The 20,760-nt window shown below is 38.6% G+C and overlaps 1 protein-coding gene across 1 annotated transcript in view; it reads right to left on the reverse strand.

Moving 5' to 3' along the window:
• Positions 1 to 459: 459 nt before the first annotated feature.
• LOC104464142 (probable E3 ubiquitin-protein ligase RNF217) overlaps positions 460 to 20,760 on the reverse strand; it is a 52,527-nt gene continuing 32,226 nt past the window's right edge. Inside the window, exons 4-7 of the mRNA XM_010076777.1 lie at positions 16,628 to 16,792; positions 9,317 to 9,518; positions 3,115 to 3,186; positions 460 to 1,019 (exon numbers count right to left, since the gene is read on the reverse strand). Coding sequence (XP_010075079.1) covers positions 946 to 1,019; positions 3,115 to 3,186; positions 9,317 to 9,518; positions 16,628 to 16,792 — 513 coding nt within the window. The 3' untranslated portion in view covers positions 460 to 945. The remainder of the gene's footprint in view (positions 1,020 to 3,114; positions 3,187 to 9,316; positions 9,519 to 16,627; positions 16,793 to 20,760) is intronic.

Genomic DNA, 20,760 nt, shown 5'->3' on the forward strand with positions numbered 1-20,760 from the left:
TAAAATTTCATAAAGCCAATCTTCACATAACTAGTGTGTAGCAAGTGTATTATATGCCAAGTCAGAACAGAAGAGCAGGTTCCCAGCTTCCCTGCAAATGCACTTCAGGGATATCCTGGGACAGAACAGGCCACCAGACACTTCTTGTTATCTAAACCCTTCAAATTTTTTCTGTACTGGGAAAGTTTCAAAATGCTGTACTCTTCTAACAAATCTGCCACCCCCTCAATCAATATTAATAGATTGTCATAAATTAAATACTGAAGTGAAACCAATCAGCATATTTGCAAGTATCATGGAGTTTCAGTACTAAGGATATTTCCCTCTGAGGCACTGCAGTTTGGCAGGGGCAATCTACACTCTTGCCCACTAGCAGGACGACTCGGAAGATAACCAGCTGTCGAGCTCTGGCATGTGATGGGGTTTCGGTATGCTGAACAGAATGCTGTGTGATGGAAGTTATTTACAGAAGTAGTTTTTAATACCAAAAGTAGTATGCTCAGTATACAGTGAGAGTCCAAACACTTCTAAGCATTTCCCCCTTAAAGGCCAACACTGAAGTTAAACGGAGCACATGTTAGCAGTTAAATGCTTTCTTCACAGGCCAAATCGGTAGTAGAGTTGTGGCTACAATACAGACTTTGATTGTCTAGTTCAGAAACTTAGACTCAAAAAAACTCCCCAAAGTAATAATTAAAAAAAAACAAAACCCCAAAACATTTAAAAAGCAGCAGTCAGGGGGCCCATCTTGTTCAGAGTGCAGCAGAGCAATGAGGCCTTCTGGTCTGCAGTAGTGTTTTCGGCTGAGGGAAGATGGCAGGAGATCCCCTATTCTTCTTCCAGGGCGGTGGCTTTGATGCTGTTACCAGCACTGTATTGCTCTGTTGCACAAAGCGCGTATAGCCCTTGCGGGACCAGCTCAGTTCACGTGAGTAAGGTCCATCCTTACCAGGGCATACCTGTCCGTGACCTTTTCCTCTGCTTTTTACAAAGGCAATAGATAGGAAACACAAATAAACCTGCCAAAAGAAGAAAACCATAATTAAATCCAGTCGTTTGTGCATGCATTGTGTTCTTTCAATGCACGTAGATTGTTCAGATGAAACTTTCCATGTTTCAAGAGAATTTAGACAAGGCATTTGGGCAAACAGAAAAAATAATTGCCTGCAACAGTCTGTTCGGTAACAAGTTAAGCTACACTTTGTGCTTACTTTACAACAAATTCCCACTGACCTTACTCCCATCTTTGACAAATTAGCTCCTGAACCATGCTGTTTTGTATAACATACAAACTTAAACCTTTTCAAAGCACTTTGGCAATCCTTAGATCTAAAACCAAGGCTGATTTAAACTAAACTAGCTTTCAACCAGCTTCACATGCCATAGAGACAGAATGTTATAGCTTTACTTTCTTAAAAAAAAAATTATGTAATTTTACAAACATCCTCATCTATTGTGAGGTAATTCCAAATGTTTATCCTTGCCTGTGCAGAGAACTATTTATTCTTAAAAGCCTTTGAGAGAAAGGAAGCTGTAAAAGGAAAAATAAATCAGATTTATTCAAGTGAAAAATAGTTTGTCATAACAGGTAGTCTTTCAAACCCAAATAAGAAGCATCTCCCCCCTTCTCTTGCCACCAGCTGACCGAAATGGGAAAAGCATTCCTTTTCAGACACCACTACAGTAACAACAGATAACAAAAGACTTACTGCAGTCACCAGGGTCCTTGCTTTGCCCAACAGCCTTGGAAATGGCATAAAAATGGCTTTTGGCTACAACACTGAGATTACTTTAACAGTTGTACTGGCAGTAAAATATTGCTGTAATTACCTCAAAACCAAAACTTTCCTTTAAATAATGAATGTTTTTGGAACTGTTCATACTGCTACTCTTGATTGTGTCTTACCCAGCCATACCAAGGATGGGAGTTCAGTGGCATACTGGGTATTACCACTATTATTGCTGTTGCATTATTGCAAAACCCTCTCAATTTTTAATATAAGCAAATGAGTGTTTTTTCCCAGCATAAATTATACCAGATTGCTGAGCAAAATAAGCTTTACTGGCATTAAGTCTTTATTGCCTATATTTTTGGCATTAAAACACCACTAAAAAGAATATAGCTATAGAGAGAGATATATATATCTCTTCAGTGACTCCAGCTCAGAATACTGATACAGGAAAAAGCCTGAATACTGAAATTAATAGCAATATTCCTTATTTGGCTAGATGTAGTCAAGAAAAGCTGTAATAATATTTTGGTTATGTGCTGACTGGTTACATACAATTTTATTAATCCTGGTATATTTTGGCTTTATTGTATTAAAAGAACAGTGCCACGTCCCAACGTGTCTCAGGGCTGGGCATACACTGCAAATTTTCAATGGAATAAGTACTTTTGTGAAGAGTTTTGAAGCAGCATGATCCGCAACTGACATATTACTGCCAACATAAATAGAGGATACGCACTTACATGAGTGCATACTACACATTTTTTGTTATGGCTTATTTAATTTTTGTGGGATAATTCAGTTAAGCTGGGCAAAGAGCAGACTTGCTAGTGTAGCTACATCCACAGTTATACAGCCATATTAACAGAGCTTTGATACTATACCAAATGAGACCACAGTACCATTTTTTGTGATTGAATCCAATTTGGTAGCCTATGCACTGAATCAGATTTTGAGATCGACTCATCCCTATTTCCTGCTTTGTTGTTGTTGCATCTTCAAGCCAGAGGGCCCTTGGGACTGTGCCTAGTGCCTCAAAAATCTTGTCATGCACACGGCCAAGATCTTAGAATTGTGATCCACTGGGCTGATTAATGGGACTATGTTTAAATTACTCAGGCCCTTTCCTAGTTTAACTATACTGAAGATTTTGGTTCAGAAAAGCCTTAATAACCAAATAATTGGGAAAAAATAATAAAGCTAATTGGCATAAAATGGAAGAAAAAATTCTAAAGACAATTTTTTCAGAAATCATATCCTTTATATCAAAAAACTGTCTGTGAAATTTGTACTTTGTGTCCATCTCTTTGAGATGAATATACTGAGATGTCACACAGAAAGTCAATGCAAAAAAATCAGACTCACTCAAATATGCAACTCTTACCTATTACAACAGCTATGGCTCCCAGTGCCAGTCCCAGAACAAGTATTAGGGGTGTGATGAGTAGTTTTCCAGCTGAAATGTAAAATTCATTAAACAATTCAAAGTAGGCATTTTATTTTTCCCTTTCCAACCATTTGTAAGTATTCCAATATCAGATTCTCAAAAGGTGTGGTTTTTTTTTAATACTTTACCAGGATTCCTATTTGTAAATTCATCCTACAAATCCAGCTAGGGGTTATCACCACTCAGACAGCTCCCTGCACACATTTCTCTTTGCCCTCCTCACCCACCACAATTCCTCGAGCACAGCTCATTTTGTACATTAACACTTACAGCTTGCATTTACTTCTGTTTCCATTCTGAAATCCCTCAGGCATTGACAGGAATGTGATAGCTATAAAGCTACTATCATTTGGCTTCTCTGGAATCCTACTGTACAGCAACCACCCTGGAAAGGTGCCAAGCAAACCAGCATCTTGGAGAGTTTAGGTTAGCTCAAGGTGATGAGAGAATCACTTCTAAATACGCTTCTGCTTGCTTTAAAAGGCTATGGTGAAGTCCTTGTGTACTGTTGTGATTTTAGGTCCAAATCAAACCACAGCCAAGTCTATTTCTGATCAACATTTAAAAGGATATGTTGCTGCTCTTACATGAATAAGGCAGCGAGGCTGTGCAGCACACCAGCTAGAGCATAAGACACCAATAATGAATAAAATGTGCTCATATTCTTTACTATAAAGGTGCACAGAAAGAAGGCAGGGCTCCTTCCGAAACAATTAAAACTGTACTTTGAATTCAAGTTATCTTTCTTGCGTTGCATGCTTTCAACTGAATGGCAGAACTTTCCTCGCTATGCTGGCTGAGCGCCTGGATCAAAAATGTCACTTGTCTCAGCTATTTGAAAAAACACCAAGGCAGGCATTTTTACCTATGCACCAGCAGTTTGATCAGGGATTTGAAATTAAGCAATCCTCTAAGTTAAGCATGTGTTTGAAAGATCAACTCTAGAAAGGGAAGAAAAGTGAGTTTGTTACCTCTCTCCTCCCTGCCCTTCCTGCTCTCAAGTCACTTGTATCAGATTGCAGTAAATGGATTACTTCATTCAACAGTGATGTAAACCTCTCCATAACCTGTGCTACTAATTTGGGAAGTTTGAAGGAAAAATGAGATCTTTTGGAAATATTTACAGCAGTTAAATGAATTGGCCCTTTTCACTCTGTTTTGATAGCTTTTAAATTTCATAGCAGTGTTGTGGGTGGGAAACATTAATTCCTAGAAGAAAAAAAAAAAAATCACAAATATTATTGGTATTACTCTAGTTGCTAGGCATCCTAATAGTAGACCTTCTTGGGACTCCACTGTGTTGCATTCTATACACAAAGAGGTTGTCAAATAAATTATTCAAGTGTAGATGGGAGAAGAAATGTAGAGCGATGGAAAACCTCAAGAAAACTCCAAAAGTTAGCAATTAAAAACATTAAAAACATTACCAGAGCCTTTAATAATTTCAAAGTAGAGCTTATAAAAGATAGTGTTAGCATATGAACTCTTTACTTTATTAATAAACATGTAATTAGAATGTTAGAAAATTATTATGTACCAATTATTGGTACCAAAATTATTAAAAACTTAAACCACTGAACTGATGACTAAGTACACAGGAACAGAGTTTGCAGTAAGGGCTAAGCTAGCTTTTGACTGGAGTAATTTCTTTGCAGACACAAAGAACTGTTCCAAAGCTAATTCAGTTTAAGAACTTGCTTACTTACATTTGACAAACTTACTCAGGAGCTGAAATAAAGCACATGCAAGTGTCTTTTTCTTTTTGCCTGTGAATTTGAACTTAAAGGATAAAATGACCTTTCATCATCATGGAACAATACCTTCCTTTGGTTAGCAATGCATTCCTTCTAAACATTAAACTTTAAAAACAAAACAAAATAACTCTTCTCCTTATATATCTACCACATTTAACTCCTTTATCTTTCTTTACCTTTGTAAACTAAAATTAAGGAGCAAGTTAACATGAGTTGAACACAATTTGCACAAGTTACTATCAGGTAAGAGTACAGACAGCAACAACCACTGCAAAGCAGCAGATATGTACCTTTTACTCAATTTTTATCAGCATTGTATAAAACAATTATCAAACGCTCCATTTTACAAATCTGAATTGGACATAACTTTATACCCAATTCCAGTTTGATACACATTGTTTGTCATAGCGTGAAGTATTATGAGGCTTTTAATCACAGAGGGCATCATGAGACACCAAGGAGTGTTGCTGAGACTAAGGATGTTTATTGCAGACACTGAATTTCCTGAAGATCAACTGTTCTATGTCTGTTAGCTCGAGACTGCTAGCAGAGAAAGCAAATGTAAAACTTGCCTCAGAGCTGAATAAAATCTTGGGTCATTAGTCCATGTGGTGAACTCATCAGTAGGTTACAATAGCCATGAACAGGTCATGTTCAAAGCTGGTTTTTAAAGAAAACTTAAAGAAACGGTTGTAAATAGAACAAGCCTAAAAAGGGAACCTTTTCACAATTCTGCTCAAATTAATAGTAAACAATTTCTCTACTGGGTTACTAAGCACAAAGATTTAGCTATCTGTAGTAACGCAGCAACTGTATTTGCAGATGCCTCAGAGGGGTTGCATTACTTGCGATTAAAAAAATGATTTTTTTCTGCAAAAGGATGAAACATTTAGGGCAACACAAGGGAATATTTTTTCCCTTGTAAAACTTTGGGTTTGGTTGTGGTTTTTAGGGTAATACAAAATCCCATAAATCCTTAGAGAATTCTTTGTCATGTAAAAAATTAATATTAGTTCTAGATAAAAAATTTAATCACTAGCATATGAGAAATAAAAAGTTTTGTCTTCCAAGTTTAAGCAGGAGGGCCAGTAAAAGTATCTACTTACAAACAGATTTAAGTTCTAATACAAGTTTGCATCTGTTTAAAGGGTTCTATCAAATGTATATAGGCGACTTCTTACAAATCAGACTGACTTAAATTATAAAATTGCTAATGAAGGTTGGATCCTAGAAATGCATGCTTCCCTTTGTAGTGCTCAAAGCCATGCATACATCAAGTGAATCCTGCACTCTGTCTTGGGACAGAAGTACAGGTCATTCAGATCTGAAAACATGCTGCTTTCAGAATCATCTTTGAAATGCTGTCTACCATGCAAAAAGCTTCATTTGATTGAATTGCATTATTACACAGAATCATAGAATAGTTTCGTTCGGAAGGGACCTTTAAAGGTCATCTAGTCCAATGGGACACCCTCCACTAGACCAGGTTGCTCAAAATCTCATCCAGCCTGGCCCTGAACACCTCCAGGGATGGGGCATCCACAGCTTCCCTGGGCAACCTGTTCCAGTGCCTCACCACCCTCACAGTAAAAAATGCCTTCCTAGTATCTAATCTAAATCTACCCTCTTTCATCTTAAAACCATTACCTCTTATCCTGTCACTGATAAGAGTCCCTCCCCATCCCTCCTGTAGGCCCCCTTTAAGTACTGGGAGGCTGCTATAGGGTCCCCCCAGAGCCTTCTCTTCTCCAGGCTGAACAACACCAACTCTCTCAGCCTGTCCTCTTACAGGAGGTGCTCCAGCCCTCTGATCATCTTCGTGGCCCTCCTCTGGACTCACTCCAACAGGAGCATGTCCTTCTTATGTTGGGGGCCCCACAGCTGGATGCAGTGCTCCAGGTGGGGTCTCACGAGAGTGGGGGGGGGCGGGGGGGGAAATCACCTCCCTTGACCTGCTGGGCACGCTTCTTTTGATGCAGCCCCGGACATGGCTGGATTTCTGTGCTGTGAGCACACACTGCTAGGTCATGTCCAGCTTATCATCAACCAGTACCCCCAAGCTGTCATCCTCCACAGGGCTGCTCTCAATCCCTTCATCCCCCAGCATGCATTGATACTGGGGGTTGCCCAGCTGTCCTAACCCAATTGCAGGACCCTGCACATGTTGTGTCCTGTTACATATCCATGAAGTTCTTAGCAAATTATTTTGAATATAGTTCTCACTCCAGTTATCACCAAACATCCTGCCTTCAACAACTTAGCCAAATAATTACTATAACAATGAAATCGCTAAGTCCACTGGGACTGAAGGATAAAAGCAGTTTCACCTTACTGTACTGGTCACAGGACAAAGTTTCTGTAAAAAATATGCTGGCTAAGGAGAGGAGAGAAATGCCATCACATCCAGAGACCATTTCTGCTCCCAGTTTATTTTCTTCTTTCTACGATTTCTATTACCTCTACAAAACCACGGTTTCTGAAGAAAAGTATGTTTAAGATTACGCTGCCACAAATGCTTTCCCCTTATTTTTATTACAGAACACTTTGTGATTGTAGGCACTAACATTTGCTTCTCAACAGAAACCATGATAGCCTGCCATGAAGTGTTCTTTCCTTTCTGCACACTCCACTCACCCAGATTTCATAGAAACCGAAGAACCTTCACTACAAAGGCTACAAAATCACCATGTTTGCTTAAATACGTATTTCCTCTCCATAGCAAGAGAATGAAATAAAAAGTCACACAAGAAAATGTATCTAGCTCACCAGTCTCCCACTGACAGCCAAGATAATGATTAATTTCATGATAAAAGAACCAATGAAATGATCAGCAATCTATTATAAAAAACCAAAACAAATCACACAAACACATAACAGAAGGATGAAAGTACTTTCTCAACACAATGCATAGTGAAATCCTACAACCTGTGTCAGGGATTAGGGGAAACCAAAACCATAAGTCATTTAAGAACTGTATAAATTCATGAAGGATACTGAAAGCTCTTCTAAAACCTTAATAAGTGCTTTGAAACAGACCTTGAATTTTAAGCTTAAATTTATTCATTAGCAGTTTATACCCATCTGCCCTAGTGCCAGCACAGTCTTTAATCTAGGCTAGATCTTCTCATGTGTTGGAATTTATCCCTACAAAATGTATCAGAGCAGGCACATTCAGTTGTTTTGAATTGTTATCCACTCTCATTCATTTCTGTATCTTTAATTCACCTCTCAAAGTTTGTTCTAAAGCCTTGCAAGTTCCCGAGGCCAAACTAATGGGCCTGGATGACTTGTTGTCATTTGTTAAACAAGCCTTCCAGGTTTGTCAGTCCGCCACAACTTTGCAGATCAGCCAATAATTCTTACTACCAGGCCTATGAGTCTGTGTGCCAACTCTTGTGTTACTCTAAAATGGAAATCACCTAGTTTTCTTACTGCAACACGTTTGGCTCAGGAGTATTGTTTTCACTGCAGGTCTGCTGACTGCTGCTTCCACACGTTCAGTCTCTTACCTTTGCCTCTACATTCAACACCTCCAATTGATAAGATCAAAGCATTTCCGCATCCTAGGTGAATTCCAAATCATCTCCAATTTCTATGCCTTAATTCAAAGTACAAAAGGTCCTATTTTCCTTAATAGGTCCCCAGTTTTCAAGACCTAATACAAACGTATCCTATGTTATAGATATCTTTATATGCTGCAAACTCACTACAATGAAGTTAACGCATATGTATGATACCACATAAGGTAGTAATAATCTACTTTTTTTTTCCTATGCTTCTGTATAGGTTCTATAGGTTCAAAAGCAAATTAGGAGTGCCTTTAAAAAAAAAATTAAAAAGTCAAGCTTTTGGCATTATATTCCTGTGAGAGAAATGAACATATATAGTTACATTTTGTTTTAAACTGGATTTTATCTGAACCAAAGCTAACATTTAAAAAGATATGTGTCCTCCTATTTAAACGGACAAACTAGAATAGTTTGGTTGAAGCCGGTCAGGTTCAAATCCGAACAACACTTTATCCAAATGAATCCTTGACAGAGGTTCATTTAAAAAAGGTTCCTGCCCTGATCCACTTCTCCTATATGCTTTTAGAGTAACGATCACAGCCAGCAACATGCATTTTTCCAGTTTGCTTACTTAAACAAGGTTGGGAAACAGAAGGTATCAGAATAGGACACGATACTTATTCATACACAGTCCACTGAAAAAGGGAGTACAAATGTATTTAAATATATTTACTAAACCACCTTTTACATAACTAAACAACAGGCTGCCCATCTGATACTTCAAACCAATAGCTTTTATTTCACTATTATTGACACTCCTCCCACCCCCAATCACCTCATTGTGTAGCTCTCCACAAGGAATATTTATCCACTCACCACAGACAGAGCCTCGCACTAATCTCCGTAAATGTGGTCTCTCGGGGAGGTAGCGGTATTTGCATCCAAAGATACTGAGGTTTGACGTGTGGTCTCCAAAGAACCGGAGCTGGCGGTATCTCTCCCCACAACGGTAACAGAAATTAGTGTTACACTGGGAACAGGTCATGTGGTCACACCCTTCTGTTCTCTGGATGTGGATCTGTGGGAGCAGAAGAAAAAAAAAATTTTTTTCCCCTCCCTAACCACAGGAAAGTAGGCACTACCCCATGCAGTTCATGAGTCAGATGAAAAGACACTGCAAGCAACCCCCCTGCTTAACCAGGCATTTGTATTAATCAATCCTGCAGCCGTCCTAAGACAATAATGGCTTACCAATACATGTTTTAGGGCATCAAACATGAGTTACAATTATTTCCACTTAAGTAATGCCTTCCTAAATAATTCTCCTTCTTTAAATGCTCTTTGTGTCATATGTACTGAAGGAGACACATTAACACCAAACTTTATTAAATATAAAAGCAGCACAGTAAATATAGTTATGAACTCCATTTGACCCCTCCACAGATGGGTTTCCCTCTTATGCCACCTGTGGCCCCACTCCCTTTCCTATTACCATCACAAATTGATTTGGCATTTTGTAATAAACACCAGAAAGGCTCTGCTGTTAAAAGTGAATGATTTGAAAAGGGATTTTTTTTTTTTTTGGTAAAAAAAAGATTTCACCAACAGTATAAAAGAATTATGTCAAGCTTTCATAATGGCCACAGTACAGCATCAAGCTGGACTGCCTAGGTTCTACATCCATCTTTCTGCTGTTCACCTGATTGAAAAAACTCGATACCTGTATCTATGTACTTTTCCACTAAACTGGTTCATTTACCTACTTTGCACAATTTTGTGAGGCTTCAGTTTTAGTTTATAGTTCCGACAGTATTAGGAGAGAGGGTAGTCCTGGGGCTGAGTATTTCACTAAATCAACTATGATTACACAGCTACTTCTAAATCTTGCCAACTAAAATTACAGCTAATGGGGTGGCAAACACACATTTTGTTAGCTCACAAAATTGCTAAAGACCCCCCCGGTTCTGAGACCATGCTTTGCAATGGAACAGCAGATAAAGTTACCTTATAATTGAGGCTGGAGTGATCCTCAGAGGTCATCTATTTTAACTCCTAGCCCCAAACTGGGCTAACTTCAAAGTCAGATCAGATTGCTCCAGGCCTCATCCCACTAGATTTTAAAAATCTCCAAGTATGGGTAGGTCACAGTCTCTTTGAGCAACCTGTCCCATGCTTCACCACCCTCTCTGGGAATGGTTTTTCCCTTACATCCAGTTGGAATTTTACTTGTTGAAACTTCTGATGAATGAATGCCTCCTGAACTTCATATCTACATGTATTTATTTTGTAGGGAGGTACAAATAAAGACAAGGACATCGCCACTCAGTGGCCCTGCAAGCACCAGAGATGCTGAAAGCTCAGGTACAACTGAAGCCTCTTGCCTCAAGAGATAATTATGACTCCTGGGGTGTCTGACAGAGAGGGTGCTGATCGTGGTTCAGTTGGGATCTGAGAAATCTTGCTCACCTGAAACAGCTACTGAAACTGGCACTTTATACATGTAACAAAGTGATGTTTTCCACCAGCAATACTTCCGGTAAAAGATCTCAGGGCAGATGCAGTTAACAGTACACCTGCCAACATCCCTGTGCCAACAGTATTCATATTGCTACACTTTCAAATGCTCCTTTTGCACAAAAGAGGAGACAGACATTCACAAAAGAGAGGATTGGGCTATAAAATATTACTTTATAGTGAGCAAGTATTCTATTGGGCTTGCGTTCATTCCATAGAAGGGATGCCACTAGACTGTCCAAGCAGCTATGCCCCTCTACCCCGAGGAAGCCTGCAAGTTCATCCATGTTATTCCCTCACCTGTATCACAGGTGCCCTGTTTTCCAGAAGCACCAAAAAATAACATTGCTGATGAGTTTTATAAGGCACCTGACTTCAAAACTTTCCCATTAAGCATTTAACTGCAAGCTAAGTGGAAAGAGAAGTCCACCCAATAGTGTACCAACTCAAGCATAACTTCTGAAGTTATACACTATTTTCTTCTACAAGGGATACTGTCAGTTTGACCTTTGCTTTTACTTTTCAGGTTTTATATGAAGAAAAGTTGACCCTACGCATGAAGCCATAGTTTACCTAATTTAATTCTTAAGTGATTAATTTAATATGAAATTAAGAAATTTTAGTAAGGACTTAATGTATTTTAACAAATTAACTTTAAAATTTAATTCCGATTAGTTTTTCAGGGGATTGAAATTCAGACAGCACCTACATAGAAATTATTCATTTTAGAGGTACCTTTCCTTATCTGCTGATTCAGTGACATATCTCTATCTAAACAACGTAAATGAGGGAAGGAGATCTTATGAGACTAACAAGAATTAACTGGTTGTTTTCTTTTTCATTTTGAATTAAGACTGTTGAACTCTTCTCTTCTGCAACTTTCCAACCCAATCTACTAAGTTACCACATATCCTAATTAAAAATCTGTACAAGCCTGGAGCCTATAAAAATTCTGGATGCAAACCAAAACTACTTCATATTTCAAAAATAAATTAATTTTTTTTTGGTAGTAAGAACTTCAAGGAGCTGCTGGCAATAGCTTTACATGTTCTACCCTCAATACCTTTCAGAACTACCCACTTCTCAGACACTGCATGCCATCTTTCTACCCACACCTTCCTAGAAGCGCCCCAGATCGAGTTATGCAGGCACCGCTCCGGTCACTCCTAAATCTAATTGTTTCTGCTCTAAATCCTCCAGACATACTGTCCTCTTAAAACAAAGTTGATACAGGATTTATTTTCTCACAGACACACACTGCAACTACATGTACTTCATCTTTGCTTCTTCAAAAAGTAAAGTATTAAAAAATGTTTAGCAAATACTTATCTCCACATACATAACTGTCTTCAAAAGCTGCAAATTTGGAAAAACTGGTTGTAGCTGCCTCTAGTTTTTTTTTTTTTTTTTGTAAAACACTTTATTTTAGTGAGGAGAGCATTCATTAAAAATAAATAAATACAAATCCTTAGATGCAGGGCTTGGACTCCCTATCATACCCACACAGACAGACAATGCCAGATGGGCTTTGTATGATTCAGTCAGGCTGCTTTCCATTCTAAGACATGACATCTCACCACATCAACTTCAGCTCTGGTTCACATGGACATGCCTTCCTCCCCTCAGGATAATCCACTGACAGAGATGGATTACAAATCTATAGGTTGGGAAAGCGATCACCAATGGGTCAGATATCACACAAGTGTTCCTGCTCCGTTGGCAAAACCACAGCACGCAGCAAGCAGCTGGGGGGATGCACGGGGCCGGGAATGAGGCTTGCTATAGTTAGCTGTGGCCGTGCAGGGTTTGGTGCCTTGTTACTGCAGGCTCCCCAGCAGCACGGCAGGGAGAAGGAGGCATGATGTATGATGACTGTAAGCCCACTTTCTGCCTCCAGGCATTCCGTCAGTGTTTATTATCTTCATTCTGTGCCCAGAGCCTTCTCCAACCCAGAGATATACCCTCACCTTACAGGGAAAGGTTTAGTCACTCAGAAACCCAAGAATGGCTCCCAGAACAAGAGGGGTCAAATTTACACACCAACAGTAAAGCACACAGAGCTCAGAGTCTTAAGGAAACAACTGAAGTAGCACACTGGCTATTTCACACCCTTACTTTACCCTCTCACAGAAATCTTCCCAGAAAACCACTTCCAAGAGATCTGAGGATAAGAGTGGCCATTTCTTCTCCACTCCTAAAGAAAACCTGGTGCACAGCCTTATCCCTTCATATACAGGCAAGGACTCTCCTTGCTCCAGAGGATGAGAAATAATTTGCAGAGCACCATCAAAAACTATGCCCCATGTTATTTGATAATGCTCATATTATTCAGAACAGTGAACCCACAGATGAGAAGCATATACTCTTGATTTGCATTGACATCCTTCTTAGCTTCAGTTTTTGCTTCTGCTCAAAGCTTTCAAAGCTAGAGCCACTATTGTTTCCTCAGGCAGTGTTGTTTTTGAAATCTATGGTAAGGTAACATCAACATGAAGTACTTCCTTGGTTTGCTGTACTGAAAAAACACTTGTGGAAAAAAGGCATTTTGCTGCCAACATGTTGTCGCAAGAAATTGTAAAAAACAAAAACCTAAAACAGTCATGGGGAAAGACAAATAAGGTTATAGGTTTTATGAAGAGGCATCTAACAACATGTAGCAAATTTGCACTAATTAGTCAGCTCCCTCTAGAACAAGACAAGCACTTTTTGGACAAGTCTTGTTAAGAAAAATAGTCTATGCTGAGTTTCTTTAAAAAAGTGTATAAAAGATTTGGAAAAGGCTCTACTAAAAACAAAAAATACATCAAAATTAATTTAAGATATGATTTTTTAAAAGTAGCATTTTGTAATATTTCCATACTGATATATATTCACAAAATGAATCTACAGTTCTGTATTTTGACAGCATGTAGCATTTTTATTTGCTTATGTAAGCATATCTTAGAGAGACCAGGTAAATATAAGCTATTTCTATTAGATGCACTAAAGATGTGTCCATGTACAGGAAAAAGTAATGAAGTTTAAGCTTATTTAACAGTGCCACTAGTATTCACATTACAAATGATTATGTTCTTTCAAAGCACTTACCAAAACCACTGAAAAACCTGTGAATACTTGCCTAAGGATCTGCCTATATATACACGCAGGATAAGAGTGTTCCCGTTTTCTCGCCTGCACGCCCAGACAAGATAATTGTGCATTCTACATCTCTATGGTATCGCTACTTAAAGAAACACAGTCTGTGTGTATATATAATTATCTCCAGAAGATATACATGAAGTATGGTCACAGTTTACATTGTAATCAGTGTCACACTTTGGAAGTCACCAGTAATTTTACAAGTTATCTCAGTAATGAAATTCTACCCCTACTGAAGTTTCTACCTTTAATTTCTCTTAGCTTTAGTTTTAGTGTAAAGATTGAAGACTAATATCTTGACACAATTTAATCTTGACTTTTCCTCAATCTGCTTGCCAATTTTGATTGCTGCAAATTTGTAACCAAAACATGAAAGAGGTTCTTTAAATAGAATATATGCACATATCAAAATAAAATGTTGTCACCTGAAACATTGCCTATGTTGATCCAGAAGGATAAATCAAATAGTATGTTACCAACTCTGCTTTCTTTGTCACTCCTTTCTCTATTTTATTGGAAAATAGGGTAGTCATCTGATTTAATGTTATTTTATACAGAGGTTTGGCAGGGTAGCAGGAGAGAGAGAGGCAGAGAAAGCATTAGCTGCGATCCTCCTGACTTACAGTTGTTAACTGTTTGTTGGTATGTTTACCCCCATGTGTCCAGACACCTATTAATGTTTTGATGAAGAATGTTGCATAAGAAGTACTTGTTATAACTACTTCATAACAAATTAAGAAAGAAGAAAGAAAGAGAACAGTAACCACTTCTAAGTGGTTCTTTTGATTACTTGCTAGTTATAGATTTGATTTAAAAACAAACAATGTGTTGATATAAACATTTTGGAGGCTATAGGCAGGAAGAATTTTTTTCACCTCTGAATTAAAAATACCAGTAGTGGGGGGTAGCAATACAGTTTATGAAAAGGTCAAACTCTTCCTTCAATATTCACTTATAAACTACATTACCAGAAAGGACTTGTTAACAAAGGTTCTTTTTCTGTGCTAGTTTCATAACTTTCCATACTGCCTCCTGGAAGTTTTATTTTCTTTTGATTAAGAAAAGAAACAAAGTCTTTTTGGAATGAAAAGCCAAACTCATACAACTTCAGGCTTCAAAAGTTGTGACTTAACCTGCCTAAGTTTCAAGCATTCAGCCTTTTATTTTGAAGATGGTGAAAACAGTTGTACATTTGGCTTTTTCAATTTAAAACTTCTTAAGGGTAAACACATTAGGCTTTGTAGTTTTAGTTTCTTTCTCTTTCCAGCTACCAGCCCACTTCCGCTGCTTTTCCACATTCATACTTTTTTGCTTTGTGCATTTTCTTTTTTTTTGGACGACTTATTTTAATAGTTGCATCATTTGCATTGTCATAAAATCTGAATCTGGACAGAAGTCAAATAATTAAAAACTAAACAGATACTTCTTCCCACTCCAAAAGGAACAAAGTTTGTGAAAGGATTTTACTGTAAAACTTCCCAGAAAGTGAACATTTTTAGAATTGGCTCAAACCTATCAACTCTTACCAAAGAGCAAGCTGTTAAAACTCTGTTCAAATGTCATGCGCATGCAGGAGGAAGAGTAAACAACCAACTGCTGATTTCAGAGCTCTTTGAATTTTTCTTAGTGTTTTGAAATCTTTCAATTTCAAGCTATGGCATCACAGGCATTTCTTTTCCCAAGACCAAAATAAGAAACTTAGTAAACCAATAAACATCCCCTTATTTGCCCAGAGTAAGGCTCAAAGTGTGATAAAAGCATTTAGAAGTATACGTGGGCATTTAGAAGTATATCTTCCCATTCAACATTTATTTCCTACCAAATGCTCCAGTTTCCTTACTTTGTCCTCTTCATGAGGTAGATGTAGAGCCATAGATAGGTTCAGATTAGGTACTCCCTTTCAAAAAAAAGTCTCCCACCACCATGGCACTCTCAAGGTTTTGACTTACTACTCTGTTAGTAGCTGGAGATAAGTGCTGTGAAAAAAAAAACAGTGAACAAACAGAATGGCCACCTTAATTAAGGGCAGCTGGGGCAGAGGTGTGCAGGACTGTTGCATCTCATTTGAGCAGCAGGAAATATTTCCTACCCCGAAAGTGATTAATGATGTTTTTAGGGTGGGGGACTGCACTTCAGTGTTGAAAATTAAACTACATCCTGAGAAAGGGCTGTGAAGAACTGACATTTAATCGTAAAAAACTTGTGGTTTTGCCAAATCTTAACTACGGGGGGGAGGCTTTAACTTGTTGATAGACTACCTTCTGCCTTACTCAGAAACTGAATTCACCCAATCTCTCTGGAAAACCTGACAGCCCCCCTCTTATGATTTCCATGTTTCTTTTCATGCAGAGATTCTGCAGAATCAGTGCAGGAACCAGCAAGTAAAACTTATGATCTGTTTTTCTCAATGTGTCATTGACAAGAATCTACACAGCAAGCATGTATTCCATTTCCAATGCTGAGCAGAAGCTACAAATATCTGCATATTTAAAAGGACTGAAGCCACTACCTGCAAGCCACGGGAGAGCAGCTCACCTTGCATTTTGGACACTTCTGGGCATTCCTCTGCCCGTGTTCAATCTCATTGGCCCAGTGACGCAAAAGCTTGTCTCCCTTCTTGTATTCTTTGCAGTTAACGCCTTCATGCCAGGGAGAGTGGCACTTGAAACACCAGACAAATTGGCAAGATGGACACTGGATCTGTATAAATAAGAAAACACACGTTTGCAAGGTGGGCACCAAACCACCTGGAAAGTCTGTTTTAAAACCACTGCTCTTAAATTAAGAGAGTACCTGCCCAGCAAAAGTCTAACATCGTTTGAAGTGTCAGTTTTAAAAACACAAGAAGCTGTGGAAGCTAACTTGTTCTTTTTCTTTTAAAAAAGAGAGAATACAAAACTAATTGCGAAAGCCAGGAAAGGCCCCAATCAAACAGTGCACAAGTAGCTTGGTCCAAGCATACGAACTGCCGCCCAAAATTCACCGCATGGCTCAAATGCCAAAAGACAAAATCCAGGAAGCTTATTCAGTTGCCCCAATATATGTGTGAGATCACCTAAAAATTAGCAGCCAGTTTACAGTCTTCTAGTTATAAATTCCACTGCCAAGGCTATCACCAGGGAGTACCTGGTCTTCTGAAGGGGCTCTACAGAGATCAGAATGGGTTATGAAGCTTAAATTAGAAGTGGTCCTGGGAGAAGGGGCCCAGTGCAAGGGTCTCAACCTAATGCCACAACTACAACCTGGAAGTCACATACCTCCTTTTGCTCTTCATTGTTTAACGGTGAGCTGTGGCTGTGCCAAAACGCCCACTTGTTACAGACCACACCTAACGGCCAAAAATGCAAGCCAAGCTCCTTAAATTGAGTAAGGATCTGTTCTTCTGACTCCCTGGGTTTTAAATCATTGGATCAAAAAGGTACCATCATCGTCATGTCTTCCTCCAAAGCCTGGATATTTTTTTGAAAAAACACTATGGTAGCTGCTGTGTTTGTAGAAGTAATAAATACAGGCACATTGCAGGTGCTTATCTGATGAAAGACAGGCCTCCTACCTGGATTGTGACTAAGGAAAGCAAGAACCAGAATCCACATTAAACATAGGCATATCTGCTCCTGCAACATCTTCACTTCTGCCGTGTTTGGCAGCAAGATGTCTCAGCCCGAGAAGCAGGAAGGCACACCTCTCGAGTGACTGCCAAGCCCTGTCCACCAGCTCCAGTTGCAGCCCACACCTTGCACTGCTCTGGCTTTGTACCAGCTTATGGACAGGACTGAGGAATTCAACCAGCCAAAAAAAGGCTCTTTGGTTTTATCTGTGTCCAAACCTGGTTCACCACTGAACCACAGCCGTGTCTGTGCTGGCCATGCATGGTGTGGGAGTGCTGTTCAGGAAACTACATCCTATTGTATAGTCACATGTGAAGCACCCAAAATGTATTTCTGAAGCCCTCACTCCCACCAGTCACTGTGCCCTCTGCTCAGACACCCGACTGGTGGTACACTGCCTCCTCTTCAGTTAAGAGACCAAACTAGGCGCTCTGATCTCCCTTAAGTATTTTGCTGGGGGGCAGCCAAAATTATTATTTACGTGTGTAATTCCTACATCTGTCACTACCAGCATGCTAATACAAAGCTGATCTGATCTCAGATGCATGACCAAGAAATGAAGCCGCCTGCTACCTTTAATGCTATTCCCCACAGAGATAACAGTTTTTTTAATATTTCACATTAAAAACCTAATTGACACAATGGCTCAAGCTGGGCATCTTTATAACCCTAGATGACCCATTTTTCAGTGGTTGTCTTTAACTTCATCTGTAGAGAACAAATGTTTTTTTCTTTTACAGGGCAGCAGCATGTGACAGTCATAGCTTCATTTGTATAAAGTGATGTACCTCTGCCTGTGGAGCACTGTTTAAGCAAATATTTTACCTTTAACAGTGGACTGTATGATGTGTTGCCCAATGCATTACTTCACCATACCTTTTTACACCAATCCACATCTACAGATCAGCAAGTGCAAGAATGGGAGTTAACAGTCAAAAGAATTAATAATTTCCTCACTACTCATAAGACAGCATTTTCCCCTCCAGAATCCCTTGCCTGGGAACAAAACCAAAGTGCAAAGGAGTGAAGCAGTATCAAGAAGTTGGCGTATTTTCTTCTTATTACAACGCATTAACATTTTAGTCAGCTACCATCTTCTAGTCCTTATTGCTGTAAAAAAAAAAAATCGTACGTGCATTGAAGTGTTAGCATACATACATTTATCAAGCAGATTCTAAGAGAGTGCAATATTAAAATGGATGAAATTCTGATATCCTGTACCCAGTGCAAGTATGACTTACTGCTTTCTATAGCTATGAAGTGACATTTTTGCTAAGGCACACAGTAAGATACCTTACACAGAAGAAAACTGCACTTATCACATGCTTCCTGTCAATTAAATAAGTTACTGAAAACACAGGTAGGCAGCACAAAACCAGGAAAGAACAGCAAATGAAACTTGTTTGTAAAAAAAAATGAAAGCTGCAATATGCGGATTACAAACATTATTATTATATTATTACCAAAAGGAATACAAAATATAACGGGTGCCCTTCCTCTGATTTATTTGTCTACTAGCCCAGATACTAAACCAAAGGAAATACATTATCCTGCACTTCTGCTTCCCTCCCTGCCCAAGCTTTGAATTTACTTATTTCAATAATGTATGTCACAGTGACCTACTGCTGGGGAGATAGATTATAGCAGGCATTGCATTGTATTACTCAGTAATCATATTTTCATCTCAACCAAAGATGAAGCTTCTAGCCACAATTAAGTGTTCTGCAACCTTAAAGCTTTCATCAGTTGCAGGATTCAGACATTTTAGATGGAACATGAATGTTAAAAACCCAAACCAACAGATCTGGGAATCTGCAAATTAAAGTTTCTTTCTTAAACAAAATGTCAACATAATTTAAAACACAAGTTTTATGGGTTTGGTTTTGGGGTTTTTTGGGGTGAAAATTTGACCAAAATTCATTGCAAACTCTATTATAGCATGTATACAATTGCAAGAAATATAGCAGCCACCGATACATATCTAATCTTATACATGCACACTGACATGTTTCCAAATACATCACTTATCAAGTACTGAAATACAGGATGAGGCTATAGCCACATGAACTCAGAATAACATTTGTTACCATGAATGGCCCTGACTAACTGAAGTAAACTAGTGGGAACTGTCTACCTCATTACCAGGTTTGGAGTTCCTAGTTCTCTTCTACCTGCTGCCCTGACAGCACCTTCCACAAAATTGAACTGGTAAATAGTTTTCATGTTCTGAATGGGTCACTTAACTTCTCTGTTGTTCAATACTATTTGAACACACATTAAGTATGTTAAGTACTTATGAACCTTATTTGTCCTGGAACTAGTGGCTGCAAAACAAAACCCTAAACCTATGCAAACTTGGATGCACTGTGACACCAGTGTGCTTAAGAAATAGGAACACAAAAGGGCAATTACAGCAGTCTTTCATATTCTTATTCCATTTTTTCTCTGCTTTTCTGAAAGAAAAAAAGTAAAATAGGATTTGTTTTAACCTTCAGTATTAGTGCATGAAATCACCACAGTGAAGACACAAACATGCTGTCTACATATAACTTAAAACAGTAAAATATATTATAGTCCAGCAAAGCAAACAAACTATACCTGAAAAAACACAAAACATTAATGTAGTGTTTTTCAAATATGTTCTTCCTCACACATATATTTTTCCATTTATTGTACTATTTTTAATTTCAGTCAATCTGAATGAAGAAGATGGATATATACACAAACTTCTATGCCATCTGGAGGTCAGTCTCCCTTGAAATAGAAAAGATCACACAACTTCTCATACTAAACCTTTTGGTTCTCAACTTTCTGAAACACTGACCTTTGAGGCTAACATTTTGCATTTTCTTAGCTAGCCTCTTCACTGCAAACTATTCTAACTATAATTTTCCTTACCTCCCAGGAAAAGATCCTTCAAAACTGGTAGGTAACAGCAACACAAAACACTGCTCGATGTGAGATAATGATAGCATCACTGACTGCACATTAAAAACACTATGAGAGCCTGAAGCTGTGAAAAACTCAGTGGGATTTTCTGCTGTTTCGTGGAAAGCTAGC

Source organism: Pterocles gutturalis, unplaced genomic scaffold, assembly GCF_000699245.1.
Source record: "Pterocles gutturalis isolate BGI_N339 unplaced genomic scaffold, ASM69924v1 scaffold3243, whole genome shotgun sequence".
In the NCBI taxonomy this organism is placed as follows: Eukaryota; Metazoa; Chordata; class Aves; order Pterocliformes; family Pteroclidae; genus Pterocles; species Pterocles gutturalis.